Raw genomic sequence first — 18,624 nt, 5'->3', positions numbered from 1 at the left:
GAAATTGTCTGAGACCCCACGAAAAACTGGTAAGTTACATTTGTATTTTGTCGACAGCAATATAAATACACTGGACATCTATTGTTGAGTTTCCGTGTTTCCAGGTCATCTGCTCTTTTTTCCGAGAGTAAATCTTTCTTACAAAGCGCTGTAGGATTATTTGTGGTTGCGATAATACTTATTACTGTACCTAACAGTCAGGAATAGCGCCTGATCAGGAACAACTTTCATCTCTATCGGGATAAATGCATAACATTTTTTGGATAAAAATGCTCTTCAAACGTGTGCATGAAAACCTTTGAGAGTAATAAGCATACACACATGTTCCTATATGGGCGACATGTCGTAGTTTCGTTCGCCAGGGAGCTCAAAGGTCATTTATCTCTATCGGAATAATTGAGAAAAACGTTACAAACAATATGCCAAACAGTTTTCAACAGAACGGTGATATTATATATTTCCAATAATGCATCATTCAAGATGGTGGGTTTCCAAGTGGTACCAATATTGATCGTTGATGGCGTAATACACCAATAGAAAGAAGGAATAAGCATTCAAACTTACTTTAATACTATACCAACACCACTTACTTACTTACTAAAACTGTATCAACTATGTCACTAAGATTTCGTTGAAATCAAAACGTGTGAATTTCTGTCTTGCGTGCATCACTTCCCCGAGGGAGTTATTCTGTTAATAAAACAGAAAGAAACATTGATCACTGAATTACAATGACAGGAGAGCAGCAGAGCGAATGTGTGGATTTCTTCTTTCTTTATATATATAGTATAAGTATAATACACACAATGATGAATCAAAAGAATATTATGTTATCGGTAATACTTGATATGGTTATTGGTATATAATAGAGAAGAACTAATGAGTCAACATTTAGTGAGTGGTTCACTATATACAATAGATGTTATTAATAACGCCATAAGATAAGCAAATCATAAGTTTTTTTGAAAAGTGGTCCTAATATAACACTATGAATCTGTTTGTGTTTCCCGTTAGAGTAATAAATTGTATTGTACTGACTCTGTCTGTCTGTCTGCCTGCCTGCCTCTCCCTCCCTCCCTCCCTCCCTCCCTCCCTCCCTCTCTCTCTCTCTCTCTCTCTCTCTCTCTCTCTCTCTCTCTCTCTCTCTCTCTCTCTCTCTCTCTCTCTCTCTCTCTCATATATATTCACACTAATATAAATTTACATTTAAATACTTACCTATTTGGGTTCCAGAGGTCTACAGCCTAACCACATAATTGTGATCGTACAATTGGGTTGTGACCAGGAATTGAACACTGCGCACTCAGGGTACGTCCAGCCCAAGATATAACATCTCCAAGAGGAGCTGCACCACACTGCTGAACAATAGACTTGATTTCATCGGCGTTCATCTCTCTGCTCCACATGTTAAAGTTAGTTACATCAGCCTGAATACCATTTTCCGAAATAACTCCTATCGGCCCTTGCCCACGCCCTATAGTCATCAAACCACCACTGTTGATGTTCATGCCAGAGGCAAGACGTCTTCCAGACTTAGCGAGAGAACCATCCAAATATACTTTCCATTTGCCCGATCTTTTGGTCCATGTAACAGCAACGTGATGCCAGGCTCCATCATTTACTCATCGTACTACTGAAATAGGAACAGCAATATGGACAGCCATACCAGCTCTGGACTACTTCGACTGCGTGCCAGTCTCAGATGGCTCTTTATGGCGTTATTCGACAAAATGATCATGCATGACAATAGACTGACAATAGACAATAGACGGCGCCCCGTCACGACGTTCCAGTGATAAAGTTAGCATTTGACATTTTCTGATTGAAAGCGTAAACTTAAAACGCCATACGATGTTTTCAATACAAGGTGAATAATCATTTGTAAAATCAGCATATCTCATAAACTAGTAATGTTGTTAGGATTCAACGATTACAAACCGAGTTTATACATTTTAGGTGTAACTATGAAGGTAAAATATATCATTTACTTTGGAGAATTGTGCTGTCAGAATGATTCAACTAAGCGATGTGTTCAAATAGCCTAACAGGTATTGGGCCTTTCCTTTCCTACTGTATAACTGTATATATTGCTCATCAAGTATATTTGATGCATTTGATAGCATTTGAATTCGTTATATCTATTCGTCTATCTATTAATGATTTAATGATTAACAGGTATAATTCACACGTTATCTACTTCGAATAAACATACAAACACACGCACGCGCACTCACACATGTACACACAAAGACTGTGAGATTAGTCTATACCTTGTTTGCATAGAAAGGCGTTCTTCTTATCGCATGATGTTAGGGCAAACTTCCCATATGTTCTTCTGCAAAGAAAAATACATTAGTAATAGTTTGTTATCTGGTCACAGTTAGTCGTAACAGTAGATGCGATATAAAAGATGAATCCTAAATGATGTTAATACGATTGTAATATGTAGTCGTTGGTGGCGCTGCTTTAACATGCATTCTACTGAGGGTAGCGCCACAACGACTATACCGTAAAGTTAAAAGGATGCTTCGGATGTGTCAGACGTTATGGGAGGGGGAAGGGTGATGTTGCTATTTCATATTCACGCAAACTTGCCAGTGGTTGACGAGGTCAATGGGGTAACTGTCCTGCCTTACGCTTACACGCTTTACGCGAATGTTGTAGTCATGTATATAAAGTAGATACTCAAATTGCAACTTCCAGTTTCCATGTACCTGCAAAATTAGCTTTACGGCTCATCCTTGTTTGGCAAAATTGTATTTTGGCATTCAGAAGTAACTACATGTATATCCATCTATGTAATCATTGGCTATGACATTGTATGTCGAGGTGATAGACCGCCGAGCTTTCTTCAATGAATGTGCACATGGAGGGTGTCAACGCTCGAGCGCCAAGACACCTCTCCTCCTTATACTGAAATTGTTGGCACCCTTCGGAGGACAGAACTCAATCTGATTAAGATCTGATGAGGTGAAACGGGCTAGATGTCTCTATTTCCATCGTCTTGTGTCGTTTCTTTTGTTCCGGGCGATCGCTGCTCTCCCACATCTGACCCTCGTTTGAATATCAAGGATCTTGAAAGGTTTCTTCAACCAATCAGCGTCCGGACAAATGGCGCCGCCACCAACGGGTCGTGTTGTGTCGTTGAGGTACGTTTGTTTGTTGTATATATATATATATATATATATATATATATATATATATATATATATATATATATATATATATATATATATATATATATATATATATATATATATATATATATTTTTTTTTTTTTTTTTTTTATTTCTCCAGTATGCGCAGCTGCCATCGTAACGCTCATCCTGATTGGCTACTCAAAAGCGCGAGATTCAAACGAGATTTTCTATTACACATCACTCAGAACAAAACAACGACACAAAACGATGAAATCGAGGTAAATAAAGACATCTAGCTGCTTTCCCAACATCGGATGTTAATCAGATTGGATAGACCTGAGCCTCAGTGGGGTCTTCTTAAAAAATTATGTATGGCCCAACAGAAGCAAATGTGACTGTTGATATAGTCCATGAATTGTACATTTGACCAGTGATAATACGTCATCTCATCCCCATCCAAGGTTTCCCACATATTACGTCCCTCTGGATAACGTCTAGCGTTATGAGTCACCTGAGTCATCCAAGGGCATTCTCCAACGCTTTCTCCAAGCATAAAGGCCCTACACTGTGCATCTGGTGGGAATTCCTCCCCAGCGTAAAACGTTCACCAACATCATATCCAGGCCATGGCCAAGTTGTGCGCTTTTGATGAGGGGTATCTAATAAACATTTTGGTGGGTTTCTGGGGAAAAAAACCATAGTCCACTATAGTAATGAAACCCTCTCCATCTTTCAAATATGACGTTTTCAAATTCATGGAAAAGAAATTGATATTATAATTATTCCATTGTGTTGTATAATTAAACCAGTACGGAATAGCCATTTTTACACCATTCTCTCCCTAAGCGAGCCTTCAGTATTTACAGGAGGGCCGGAGGAATCGGGGTGGGGGTTCACATTTTACAAATCTGTTTTTGGGGGAGGGTTATGTTTTGCATTATAATGTTTGGGAGAGGGTCACATTTTACAATTCGTAGTTTTGTGACCAAATTGAAGATCCATTGATTGTCAATTTGTTTTGTGTATTTTTAGATGTAGAAGTTTATTTTACGAGTACTTTACATGACAAGTACAGACACATATATTGTAAGAAAATTGTTTATTAAAAACGATGCATTTAATTGAGTGTACCATCTCACCTTATCACTTACACCGTCACCACAATATTCCAAGAATGGGGCGTCAAAGAAATCTAAAAATGAAATATCCAGGAGATAACTGAAAAGAATTGTCTAGAACAAGTACACAAGGAAATAATGATAAAACTACAGTGTGTTAATTATAAACGTGTAATTTTTTCATCGGTTTGCATTTCTGATAGATAAAATTTTCAAATAATTCTGGTAGTTTGGTGATAATCTATTTTAAGATAAAAATTTGATTGTCAAAGTCTTAAAGTTTAAAAACCTATTGGAAAATGTACATACATATATCCCTAACCCTAACAGGTATAATGAGTCAAGGTGATTATGTTTGTTGTAGAAGCTAACAATTATTTTTTGTTCACATCAATATTGATTTCTACTAATCACGGGAAAGATTTTTTAAAAAGCCATGAAAGGCAATGTCCGAATCAGACATCAAATTCATCTGTGCTTCACAATGACATGTGATGGAAGGGCCTCTAGCTCCATGTACAAACAGGTTATCACACTCAAAGGTGGTAAAACTTACCTGCGTTGCGCTTCAATCGGAGATCAAAAGTATCACCGGATGGTTCAATCGTCATATGTGTACCATCTTCTTCACTAAATACATTGTCTCTCTTCCAACGATGGGTCTTCCTAGGATATACTATGTCATACTTTGGAACTAATGAAGATATAATGGGAATTCCACTAATTTGTTAATAAACAACAACAACAACAACAACAACAACAACAACAACAACAACAACAACAACAACAACAACAACAGATCGTCGGCTAACATTTAACTGAAAAAAGACAGGATTGTGGGTGCAATGGCGTTCTAAATGTTTTTTCTTAATGTTTGTTGTTTATTCACACAGTTATCTTATATAGGAGACTCTTCACGCGGACCGTCATTGATTTTTATTCATCTCCTATTTACGTACTAAGTTTGCTCAATTCAAATACACGATGTGGTTGGCCGTGAAGAGTCACGGATTATTCACTTACCGGAATCGAATCCACTTAGTCTAGCGTACTCTTCAACTATATGAGCTGACACTACCTGGAAGGTAAAATGAGTATTTTAAAATTGGTCGTTATCATTGACCGTGTGGACAACAAATGAGTGACACTGATAATGGCAATACTGAAGGTAAAGGTGATGATGATGATGATGATGATGATGATGATGATGATGATGATGATGATGATGATGATGATGATGATGACAATGATATCAGGGAACTGTTACAAGTGACCAGAGTAATTTTAGGGGGCCAATGTCGTAAGGTCGCGGCCTCAGCAGAACACTGGTCTAAGACGCCATGAGGAACGTTCGATGTTTGTTCGAAACTTACAATCTGGCTGTGTTGAACTCAGGGGTCGGTCGGAAATAAAAAAGGGTGTTTTTTTCTGATGTCGGAGCTGCAAATTAGGGTCGGTCGGGAGATGAGAAACAGAAAAATAAAAAGGGCCGCCCTAACAAAAGACCCACACTTCCTTTACTTCTTACATTCTCTGGTTAAGTATTCTGATGACAGAGGGTACATAACTGAGCCGAGCATGACATGTTCTTTAAGGATAAAATTCTATACCTACGACTCCAGTGAAGCATCTATTGAAAACTAATGAGCTAACGCGTGGGAAGGGTAACAAGAGGAACTAATAAAAGGCTAAATAGGTTGAACTTTTTGGAATTCTGGCTAAGGTTCAAATTAGGTTTCTATAGTGGAGCAGATTAAGGCTATTTTGTAGGAGAATTGTTCAAATGATGATACAAGCATGAAACTTGGCATAAATAATCCTTCAGACATTTCCAGAAAATAATTTCCAAGCTTTACAAGACAGCACCAACATGTAAAAAGCAACTACATAGGGTTGAAATATTTTTGAAATACTGTTTGATAGCATCTTGACAGTAAGAGCTAGGGGGAAGAGCTTGAGACTAGAATGTGTACACCTCATGCGGGGCGGGGGTCCTAGGGGGTTTCTCCATAGAAGCCCAGGAGGTTTTTTTACTCTGAAAAATCAATTTTGAGACTATTCATGATCAGACCCTTTCAGACTATAATTTCTAAGCTTTACAAGACAGCACCAACATGTAAAAACAACTACATAGGGTTGAAATACTTTGGAAAAGCTTCGAAAAGCTAACGTAAATGTAAGTTTCGATGAGTTTCCCATGTCACATACAAATTGGCCCATAACATTGGTATATGGGCATTAACATTGCATGAATAGTAACGTCACCGGTATGTTATAGAACTTTAGGTGGTCATACCTAGTGTATAATAGAAACTGGAATCTGGTGAGATCTGGTGATTTGTAGTGTCAATAACATGTAGTTTCCAAAATAGAAAGTGTATTAATCCCTTCTGACAAGTTCATACTGACGAGTAGAACAATTTAGATTAACTTCTTTTATAAACTATCTATAAATATTACCATAACGAAACCTTCAAGTTCACTTTTGCCCCAAAGTGCAATATAAGTGAAGCATTGATTGTGAAACAGCCAAGCATTTACATGACATGTTCTGTAACTAGTGTGGTAGGTAGGTAATACCGGTACATGTATATGAATATGTATAGTTAGGTTTGAACTAATATGTAATGTTAAAGAATTCATGTAAGAAACAAGGACAAGAACAAATATTGACATGTACCACATTTCAGACCATTGTAGAAAAGATTCTTTTTCTTCCATCACAATCCAAATCACAATGACGCTTCCCCCCGCCACAATTTTCAAAACACCATGACCCCCCGTGCCAATTTCAAAAACAGGGTGACCCCCCCCCCTACAAATCCACCCCCGGCCAAAGAAACTGACCGGTCCCTTATCAGCCTCGATACACTGAGCTATCCGTTCTCCTATAGCTGCAGCTGATCAACATACGCCTGACGTGGAAGTTAGAAATACACGCCTCGCTGCGCGCTGAGAGATTCATAACTGTTTTGGTGTAAGCAAATGAACATGTTAATACGGTAAGGTCAATTATAATTATACACCCATGTTGTCTTTCATTTATATGTTTTACACACGTGTGTGATAGACGAGAGCAAGTTCTCACCAAGTCGACAGACTCGATGTACACGACATTACTATAATAGTATTAACGATTGCAATCTTCGATCTGGTTTCCTGAGACAACATCATAACCGTTAAAACAATTTTTTCAGGTGCAACACTTTATGCAGCAGATTTCTGTAACGTGATCGTGTTGTTGAGGTTTAACCTTCTCCCTCCTCATCAATATTGACAATATCATGATGTTGGACTTGTCGGGAGGTTTACGCGTGAAGTTGCTAGATAGTAGATCACAGCGAACAACGACAACGGAGAACTACGACAGTGAAGCCGTTAGGCCGAATAGCGAGCAACTGACGGCCTGACAGTCGTAGTTCTCTCTGTGATCTAGCAACTTCACGAGGCCTGTGGTTGGGTCAGCCATTCTTCAGTGTACAGGGACGAGTTATCATCACAAAAGGTCACAAAGATATGATATGCCATCATATGGTGTAGGGCAGTTGTCATTAGATAGTGGATTGTTCGTAAAATCACAGACAAGCACTGACTTGTCTTGTCTGTGGTAAAATGCAGTCTACTCAACGGTTGTATACGAAGAGTATATCAAACAACTTTAGCCGGTCAAAGTCAGAGTCCGGTATTGATTAATTATAACATGCCGTTCGACGCCTTATAAATGGCGTGACAGGTAAATCATTATGTCCCTCTGTGGGGTCAGTGGGGGTCAACTGCCCGGTGCAAGAATGACATAACCCAACTCTAAATATGTACCTGACCATGACTTCATTCATTCCAGTGTCTATGCATGGTATAATAAGCCATTTTTCGTCTCACGGCAGATCTCGCGAGATATGCAAATATGCTTAACAACGGTTCTCATGGAGGTCAAGCTTTCGGCATGGCCATGTTGTTTACATGAAAGTCAACATATTCATCTGGAAAAAAACTGCCTTTAGTGACAATCTACAATCGTAAGTCGTCATGGAAAACATTGAAATATTGAAAGTACCGGAACTAAAGAGCATGTTATGAAAATTTGGCATGTCAACAACAAGTTATAGGAAAATTAAGTCACAGTGTCACACCGTCATTTCCAGGAATATGTTGTCAGTGCCAAAATTATGCAGCATACTAGATGGCTATATTATTTCAACCTTGAAAAATGGTAATTAATGACAAGCAAAATCAAGTAGTTTTGATTATTAGTTTTAGATGGAAGCATTTTCTGTCACTGTATAAGTTCAATACTATGCTATGTACTTAAAGTGTTGCATACACACTGTGTAAACTTATTACGCTGTAAGTGTATAATGTATTTCCTATACTATTTCTATATGCCATAAGCCTTTATTACCATTGACATTTACATTGTCGACAAATGCAGACGAAAGCTAAAAGTCTTTCAACAAATTCTCCGTTTTGGTCCTAGAGTTCAGAATTAAATAGTTCTAAATTATCAAGACGAGTTGGGAAATTATTTTAAAATATGTAAATGCTCTTAGCAACAAGAACACAACCATAGCAACAGGTGACGTATAATGCCAAAATAACACCAGTGACGGGAAGGTAAATGAATGAGTAATGCAAAATTGTATGTAGATATGCCCAGCAACAAGACCACACCTGTAGTAACATTAAATGATGGTGTATATTGCAGATATAACACCATGCATGGGGAGGCATGGGAATAAGTCTTCAACGAATGTATGCAAATGTGTCAAGCAACAAGACCACATAATCATTAATTAAAGTGTACTGTCAACAGTTGTGCTACAACGCCAGTCGCGCGTTTACATTATTATTTTTTTCGAATACATAAAGAAAGTTTAATGTCGGCAGTGAAAAACAAGGAGGGGGTCGAGTAACCGGAACCAAACATTTGTTTAGACCTCATTGTGATAAATGGCATGTTTAGCAGTTAAATAACACTAATCAGCTATGTTGTTGAATGACAAATAGGACAAATAATCATGTATATTGCAAAGATAACAGGAATTGAAAGACTAATGAATAAACATTCAAAAAATGTATGCAATTGTACCTAGCAACAAGACCACACCCATAGCAGCAGCCAAATGATCACATATATTGCGAAGATAACAAGAGGATTAATAGACAAATGAACTAACATTAAAAAATGTATGCAAATGTGCCTAGCAACAAGACCACGCCTATAGCAACAGTCAAATGATCATGTATGTTGCAAAGATAATATCAGGAATTCATACACCAGTGAACAAAAACATTCAAAAATGTATGCAAATATATCTACTACATGACCCCGCCCATAGCAACAGCCAAATGATCGCGTATATCACAAAGATAGCTACATGGTTGGATAGGCAACTGGATAGTCATTCAGCAAATAAACACCTATTGTTAGCATAGACTAGAATATGGATATATATTTTTAAAAACTGTACAGTTGTACAGTTGTGCTACAATGCCATTGGCGGTATTTTTCAAAACTTGCCTGTCAAATTTAAATAAAGATGAAACTTCACCATAAAAATGCTGGTAAGTTAAAGATGTCACCTGCTGAATGGAGTTACAGAAATTAACTGACATTGGACCATTTATAATCTGCAAATGCCAGTAATTACTGGCTACTTTCTAGGCTACTTTAGTAATGTAAAAGCTAGCCAGAGTTTGACTAAGTGTTTAGAAATTTGTAGACTTGAGTTTGATTGAAACTATTCATTTTTTTGTTTTATTTTTCCTTTCATATCCATGCAGTGACAGCTAATTACTTATAGAACCCTCATAATGCGATCACTTAATTTTGCTCTGTTTGGAAATGGTCGAATTGGTAGTGTGCACTTCCACAATCTCATATGTAACCCACGTGTGAATTTGAAGTACGTGTTGGAAGCAGGACCAGCAGCTGTTGCCAAAGCGCGTGAAATAGTGGAGAAATATAAAGTACATGGATGCCAAGTTCTGGACGTGAAGGATTCACACCTAATCTATGAAGACAAAAGGTAATGTTCAAGGGGTTATTTTATTCATTTTTTCGATTCCTGATGAAGGTCCTTTGTGCAGGGCTGAAACTTGTAAATAAATTAACTACCTGCATGGTTTTATGTTCAAACTCATTGGGAGCAAGTTCTTGTCATTTTATATAGATTCACTCATCTGGCCTTTTTATATCTCCACAAGTTCTGGCCTTCCCACACAGTGTGCATTCTCTGTAGCAGAACTGATCAGTGTTTATTCATGATGTACTATTAGTTGTAGGTCATTTGTTGCCCAAATTATAGTAAATGTACTATAAACAGGGCGACAAATGACCTACATGTATGTACATGCAGCCTTTGACCATTGCTATCATCCGAGAGCAAAGTGTATAAAACTAGCATTGTTTTATTTTTTGTACGTTGTACAGTGACACACAACTATTAATGGTACAACATGAATAATCACTGATCAGTTCTGCTACCTGGTATCAAAGTATACAACACAGAATACTTGTGTACTAGTATTCTGTGTTGTATACTTTTATACCAAGTTTATTTACATGATATAAAATCTAGTCCATGATGTTCTTTGATACAAACATTGTATAGTCCATGATTGATATGTGAGGTGAAAGCTGTTGTTCTAGATTTGATATTGTACAACTCCAGGCTAATATTAGGTTTTTAGACATAAGGATGCTTTACTCCCCATATTTGACTTAATGTACACGTGCCACCCTTTTGGGTGTACCATTTTTACCTCCTGTAAGGGAAGGTTATGTTATGCTTCTGTCTGTCTGTCTGTCTGTCTGTCTGTCTGTCTGTCTGTCTGTCTATCGTGTCTGTCTGTCTCTCTGTCTGTCTATATACATATGTATGTGTGTGTATGTCTCTGTCTGTCTTTGTACAAGATATCTCAAAAACTATATACTGCATCAATTCTAATGAAACTACACACCTTCCACGCACCTTCCGAAGAAAAATACAAAAGTGAAAACTACATTTTGCGATCCACCATATTCTTTATATGGTGCTACGCAAATGTATTTTGGTCTAAAATTTGATCTTCTGACAACCTCTAATGGTTTAAAATGAGGTATTGGTGTTTGGTGAAAATGGGTCTAAAATGGGATCTGGGGTTGTGAGTATTGGCCACACACCCCTACTAGAGCTGATAGCCACTCGTACTGCCCTGTGCTTTAATAGCTCTTAAAAACCATAGACATTAATAGATTCTCGCAATTGTTTATGGTCAAATTATGTGTGCAATATATATGACTGTAGGGGATTGTAATGCTTTGAAATGTGAATACTATAGATTTACTTGCACTTTTGTAACAATTTTACTAATGATGCCGTTGACCTTCCACCTCTGACCTCTGACAGTATTGATGCTGTTATCATCTGCACTCCAACTGATACACACAAGGACATCGTACTGAAGTGCTTGAGATCAGGTAATAATTATTATTACATATGTACCTGAGATTACTTGCACTGGTGCATTTGCACACTAGTGGTATCTTCACTGCAGTGCATTATACCAAAAAGATTATTCCATACCTGCATGTAAATGATATGCAAATAAGGACGTGATAGTTCACTACACACGAAATCGTGTGATCATGCTGTATGATTTTTTATGATTTGTATGGAAATTCACAGTTTCAGATAAACATATGTAAAAATAGCAAAACCCCATGCCATGTGAGTTCCACTGTGTATGTACTCAGGAGTATTTGCACTTGTGCTTGCTGTGTTTTCTGCTGCACTTTCACTCGACACGCTCGTAAAAGTACAGGCGCAGAGAACGCTGTGCAAACACTCGTGCAAATACCCTGAGTATCCCACACTTTCACTCATTGGGTTCTGCTATATTATCTGTCATTTAAGGTAGTTATATAGTATATAAGTTCAACCCTCATTTTCTTATCTATACGTTCACCATAGTAAAAGTGTTGCCTGAGTAATGTGTGCACGGCCGTGCAAACCTTTATTGAACAGTATAAGATTGATTGAAAAGGTGTGAAACCAAATTGTTTGCCGACGCAAAAGAATGTACATGAACGAAGGTCAATTTGCCAAAAAGGCATGGTTGCTGAAAAAGGCTTAGGGAATCCACAAGACTGAAAACATCCAGAGAGCACATAGCCACCCAGGAAAAACCATAATTCTTAGGTTCACTCGGCAGTCATGATTATCAAACTCAAAACAGATCTTTTCAGCATCTAATTTATGAGTGTTGTATTGTGTCATTTTATCTTTGTATTTGTCCCCATCTAAATTCTGAACCAGTTTTGTGTTTCGATCCAAATCAAATTCAGTTCTCCTTATACATTTTTAATTGCTGTCTTTTATGATGATTTCTTTCTTTGTCAGGAAAACATGTCTTATGTGAGAAGCCAGTTGCAACTGACATTGTCTCTATAAGTATATGCTATGATGAAGCAGAAAAAGCTGGCCGATACCTTATGTGTGCCTTTAATAGGTATACCAGTATAAATATACTCTTACTCTTTATCTGTAGCTGTCATGTTATGGGGGGGGGGGGGGGCGCCTGGGGGTATCATGATAATGAGTTCTTGTATCACAACCATGGGTTCTGATTACATACAAGTAATGTTTTGTCTGTTCAGGTTGACAGGCTTTAATTGTCATTATACTCACCTGAGTTTATTTGGCAGTCACTATGTTAGATTAGTTAGCACTATAGTCAGTCAGTGAGTATGATATGTAGCTAGAACTTACTGAGTGTACTTAGTAGTCAGTCAGTGAGTATGATACATCAGATTAGCTAGCACTTAATGCGTGTATTTAGTAGTCAGTCTGTGAGTATGATTAGTAGCGATCACTTAATGAGTGTATTTAGTAGTCAGTCAGTGAATGTGATTAGTAGTGATCACTTACTGAGTGTATATTTACTTGAACAGTCAGTCAGTGAGTATGATTAGTAGCTATCACTTAATGAGAGTATATTTAGTAGTCAGTGAGTGAGTACGGTACAATGTCCAGATTAGCTATCATTTACGGAGGGCATTAATAGAGGTCTGCAGTCAGTGAGTAGGGTACAAAAAATGTATGTAGCTAGCAGTTAAGGGTGTCAGTCAGTGAATGTGATATATGAAGATTGACATTTTGTTCTCTCTCCTTAGACGTTTTGATCCAAGTCTGAGGGCTATCAAAGAGGCTGTCCAATCAAATGAACTTGGTACAATTAAAGTTATTAAGACAGTGAGTCGTGACCCAACCCCTCCTCCACTGGAATACCTTAAGATATGTGGTAAGTATTTATACATGTATTTTGTTTTGACCTGCATTTAATACCAGATTTTTTTTTCCACCAAATTTGAAAACTAATATCAGATTCTTTGCGTCATTTAGACATGGCTGTAGTTATAATTTCCTAGTCTGTATTCAGAAGTTGATTATATTTGGTACTTAAATTCCTTTAAAAAAAGCCTCTGGAATATTATTTCATTAATTGCTAATTGTTCACTCATACATTACTATAATATACATTAATTGTCTGTGCTATGAGGGCACTAGTAGATGCCTAGTACCATGAGGCCTGTTATATAGGAACTATTTCCTGAGGCTAACAGCTGAGGGAAATAGTTGCTCCATAACAACATGAGGGATAATATATGACATTTAAAATCTGGAAAGCTTTGAACATTTGACTCAATAGTTTCGAGCACTGCAAAACTATAGATGCAGACACAAATTGTCATGATATAGGTGTGTACGACCAGGGTATAAATCCAATAGACTGTCTATTACCCCTTGTGCTGTTATTTAGCAACTACTTCCATAGTTGTAACATAACGTAACAGCACAGGGGTAATATGATGTCTACTAGTGCCCAAATAAGGCCAGGCAATAAGTGTTTTACACAGTACATTCTCAGACACATATTCCTTCCTTCCTAGTTAAAGCAAATCTCTGATAAAGACTAATATGCTACTGTAACATGAATATTGCCTTGGGAAAAGAGAACATGAATAGTGTTCGTATATGAAAATTGAGGTCACTAGAGGTCAATAGTCCATAACACATTGGTACAGTGATTTATTTAGCCAATCACTGGAGGCTTCAAGAACATGATGTGATATAACATATAATATAAGAATCTGAATGCAATGTTCTTGCCATAATACATTATCGAGCGTGCCTTAATGATCCAATTGCTCAGATCACTGTGTGAACATTTTAAACATAATACACCATAGAGGGCGCCCTAATGACCCAATTGCACAGATCACTGAGGCTTCTTGAGTAATATTCTTAACATAATACACCACAGAGGGCGTCCTACTGACCCAACTACTCGGTTTTATAACCTAGTTGTATTCACCTACATCATGACAATTGAGTCTGCATCAGTAGTTCTGCAATGTTCGAAACAATTGAGTCAAATTGTTCAAACCTTTTTCAGATTTTTCATAAGTTATGCATGAAGAAGTAAATCTGCACTAGCAGCAACTGGTATATTTTTTTTCATCAAGTAATGAAATGTATATTCACTAAAAAATTGTCAATTACTTATAAACAAAGACAATTTTGTCTGTTAATTAGAGTCAATATTATCTGTAGGTGGTGTAGTGACAATACTGTTCAGGGTGTGCGATATACTATAACTAAGTAAGTGTATCTGAAAAAAAGCTTCAATTCAACATGAAAATACTCTTGATCTGAGGGTTTTGGCACAACTCATCTAGTGACTCCTAGTGACAAGGCCCCTTTAGCCCATGTGTATTTTCCATGGCTGAACAAAGAAAAATATTATGGAATAGTCAAGATGTTTCTTTATTTCTTTCACAATGGTTTTTGGTACATTTTATCTCAATCTAAATCAGCACTTTTCCCATGTATCTAAATTCAGATTAAAGAAGAAAAAATTAAATATAATGAACTTAAAAGAAAAGTTTCATGTGTTTGTTATATATCTATGTCAATTTTTTGTTAGAAAAGTAGTACACAAATATAATGCTAATTTTTTTACTTTTTATACTTATTGTATATTTGTTTGATAGGGTTGTCTTGAGGCTATCCATGGCTTTGAATTGTCACGACGTTGAGGTCAATGAGATGAAATGCTGAGATTAAAATTTCATATTCATATAAAGCCACCCACACAGTCATTAACATTACTAACATCATGTCTTTGTTATAACAATGTCACATAATTCTGCCCAATGGTAAGTTAGTGTTTATTGGGTGCAGTTACATAATGTCCAAATATGGTAGATTTGTCCTATCAGGATGCTATTTATACATTGTTTACATCATTCTAACAGTTGGGGTTTTACTCATTTTGTATGGACAACTTTTGCTTTATGCTGTCTCATTGAGCTAGATGAGTAGAAGAGTGATCTTGAGATTTGAAGCCATTTTATAGCCTCTAGACTACTAATAGGGTGACACAGCATGTCATACCTTACAGATTAGTTTACTCATACTTTAATGTTTAGGTGGTATATTCCATGACTCAACTATACATGACATTGACTACATCTGCTGGTTGGTTGGCCAAGCACCATCAGAGGTATATGCACAGGGTCATGCCTTCTACTCTGACACCCAACAAGCTGGAGATGTTGATGTGGTTGCTGTGGTGATGAAGTTTCCTAATGGTATCATAGCAACAGTTGATCAAAGCCGTCAAGCTCCACATGGATATGATCAAAGAGTAGAGGCAGGTTTTGATGTTTATATAAACACAAGAGTGGGGATGGTATTCCCCCGATCCCCCCCCCCCCCCCCACAAACATCATTTTACCTTCTGTAAGGGAAGTTATTTACATTATGCTTTTAACCTCTGTCTGGCTGTCTGTCTGTCTGTCTGTCTGAAAACTAGGGGATTTGTAGATGAAGGTAAATTCACAACATCATGATCTCATTGGTGATAAAGCAAATTAGGTCTAAAAATCTAAAGTTTGGTCAAAATCCTATAGCAACAAGACCACACCCATAGCAACAGCCAAATGATGAAGTATATTGTAAAGATAATAACAGGGATGGTTAGGCAAGTAGATAAACATCCAATAGGTGAATGCAAATGTGCCTAACTACAAAACTATGCCCATAGCAACAGCCAAACAAATGATTGCATATATGGTAAAGATAACAACAGGGATGGATAAACAACCAGATAAATATAAACAAAAACAATTTACAGTTGTGCTACAATGCCATTGGCACTGTTTTTACAATTATTTGTTTCTTTGTAATGCATGATCGTTTTTTAAATTATTTCTTTTCTTTGCAATGCATGATTGTACATATTCTTTGGTTTTCTATCTTTTTTTCTTTTTGTAATGAAAATAAAACAAAAAAAATATTTGTTGATGCATGCATGTAGTTGGTAGTATTGGGAGTTCTGACATGCTGTGAAGAGTCCCTGTTTTCGGCACAAATGAACTGATTTTGAAGTTCAGAAGATTGCTTAAGGGCGTGGTTAAAAGTGTGTGATGTAGACATGTATGTGTGTGTGCTAGTGTGCATGCATGTGAATAAGGGTATGAGGGACAAATGAATTATATTATTTATTGTCCAAACTCTCCTTGGCTGATTTTGTGAATGCAGATTGCTTCTGATGTAACTGTTTGTGATGCAATAGAAGATCTAGATCTGGTGGTTTGGTTCATGAGTGCAGTAAATGTAATGTTGTACAGACTCTGTAATTGTGGCACTATAGGTATGTATATTACAATTCATTCAATCAGACTTACTTGTCTGTGGACTTACAAATAATGTTATATCTTTCAGGTTATGGGTGAGAAGTCAATGGCTGTGGCTGACTTCCAGAGACCTTTAAACATTCATAAATCTGATGCTATAGGCACACACTACACACCAATTGGAACTCACATTACTTCACGGTACCTGGACTCATATAAATGTGAAATGGAACATTTTCTTGATGTCTTAGAAGGTGAGGTTCATGCCACATCTGTTGTGTTATCATATATTATAATTTAAAATTTATATATTGCTTGCAAGTTTGTAATTAATGGTTGTTCACACCCTTATAACAAGTGTATTGTTCTAACATTGAAATAGGTTTTGAAGAGGGTTATTGCCGAGTCTCAGTTATATGCATATGTACCTGGCAATTTTCTCTCATGGAAGTTACCCAAGCATCACACTTAATTTGCATGTGAATTGATGTTTTGTTATACAGATAAGTTTATTTTGTTTTCCTGGATTTCAAACTCATTTTTCTACACTTCAAGGATATTGTTTGAAATGCTAAAATGGTCTTGGGATGGTCACTGAATTATGGAATATAAGTTATGGATATATTCAAAAATGATATTGTCCCAAGCATGTTGTTTGAAATGCTAAAATGGTCTTGGGGTGAACACTGAACTATGGAATATAAGTTATGGATATATTCAGAAATGATATTGTCCCAAGCATGTTGTTTGAAATGCTAAAATGGTCTTGGGGTGAACACTGAACTATGGAATATAAGTTATGGATATATTCAAAAATGATATTGTCCCAAGCATGTTGTTTGAAATGCTGAAATGGTCTTGGGGTGAACACTGAATTATGGAATATAAGTTATGGATATATTCAAAAATGATACTGTAGCGTATACATTATATATTCTGAACAGATTTTGATAATAATTACAACACTTATAGAGGACCCCAGTTACACAGACGAGTGAAGTCTCATGTTGTATTCTCTACGTATGGTGGGGGAAAAGGGTAAAAGTAGTTTGGAATTTTGGTAGATTTTACCTGCCTCATGCCTTTAATGAGACTTACCTGAAAGAGTAAGTTGAAATTTGATAAGAATTCTGCCAGACCATAAGGATTACAGAATGATGCTACTAGAATCAGAAAATCTTTTTAACTATCCCTCAGGAGGGAATCACTTTCTTTCGTTAGAATCCATTGTATTAGTATTGTGATCTTATTTTTGAACTTTGTTGTTGTTTTTTGTTTATGTTTGTTGTTGTTTTTTGTTTATGAATCTACAGTTTGACTTTTTAATGTATACAATTTCAGGTACATCCACTCCTATTGTGAAGAAAGAAGAAGTAATTATGGCTTCCAGAATAGCAGATGCTTTAGGTCTTTCACTGAAAAAAGGTGGAAATGTTACATTATCTGAATTAATGTGAAATTATATCCTGAGAGTATTTGACCCAAAAATATAAATGACTGACAGTATACAAATTAAAGAAATAAAGCCACTCAAGGAAATAAAAATATTTTCATAAACTAATAGTTCTGGAAGGTCATTTCATGATTTCACATTTTTCACATTTCAAATTTCATCTAATACATATCTTATATTCATTAGGTGAACATTGAATATTCATGGCTCCTAAGTGCTCTTTTTACCTTC

General features: G+C 36.7%; 1 protein-coding gene across 1 annotated transcript; it reads left to right on the top strand.

Moving 5' to 3' along the window:
- Positions 1-10,069: 10,069 nt before the first annotated feature.
- LOC144439288 (myo-inositol 2-dehydrogenase-like) lies at positions 10,070-18,397 on the top strand. Its single transcript, XM_078128566.1, has 7 exons — positions 10,070-10,284; positions 11,647-11,717; positions 12,640-12,748; positions 13,413-13,540; positions 15,732-15,955; positions 17,029-17,194; positions 18,282-18,397. The coding sequence occupies exons 1-7, from the start codon at positions 10,070-10,072 to the stop codon at positions 18,395-18,397; spliced, it is 1,029 nt and encodes a 342-aa protein (XP_077984692.1).
- Positions 18,398-18,624: the final 227 nt, after the last annotated feature.

The sequence above is a fragment of the Glandiceps talaboti genome, chromosome 8 (genome assembly GCF_964340395.1).
Source record: "Glandiceps talaboti chromosome 8, keGlaTala1.1, whole genome shotgun sequence".
Lineage (NCBI taxonomy): Eukaryota > Metazoa > Hemichordata > Enteropneusta > Spengelidae > Glandiceps > Glandiceps talaboti.
The sequence above is the reverse complement of the archived record's forward strand: the minus strand, read 5'-3'. Positions and strand labels throughout refer to the sequence as shown.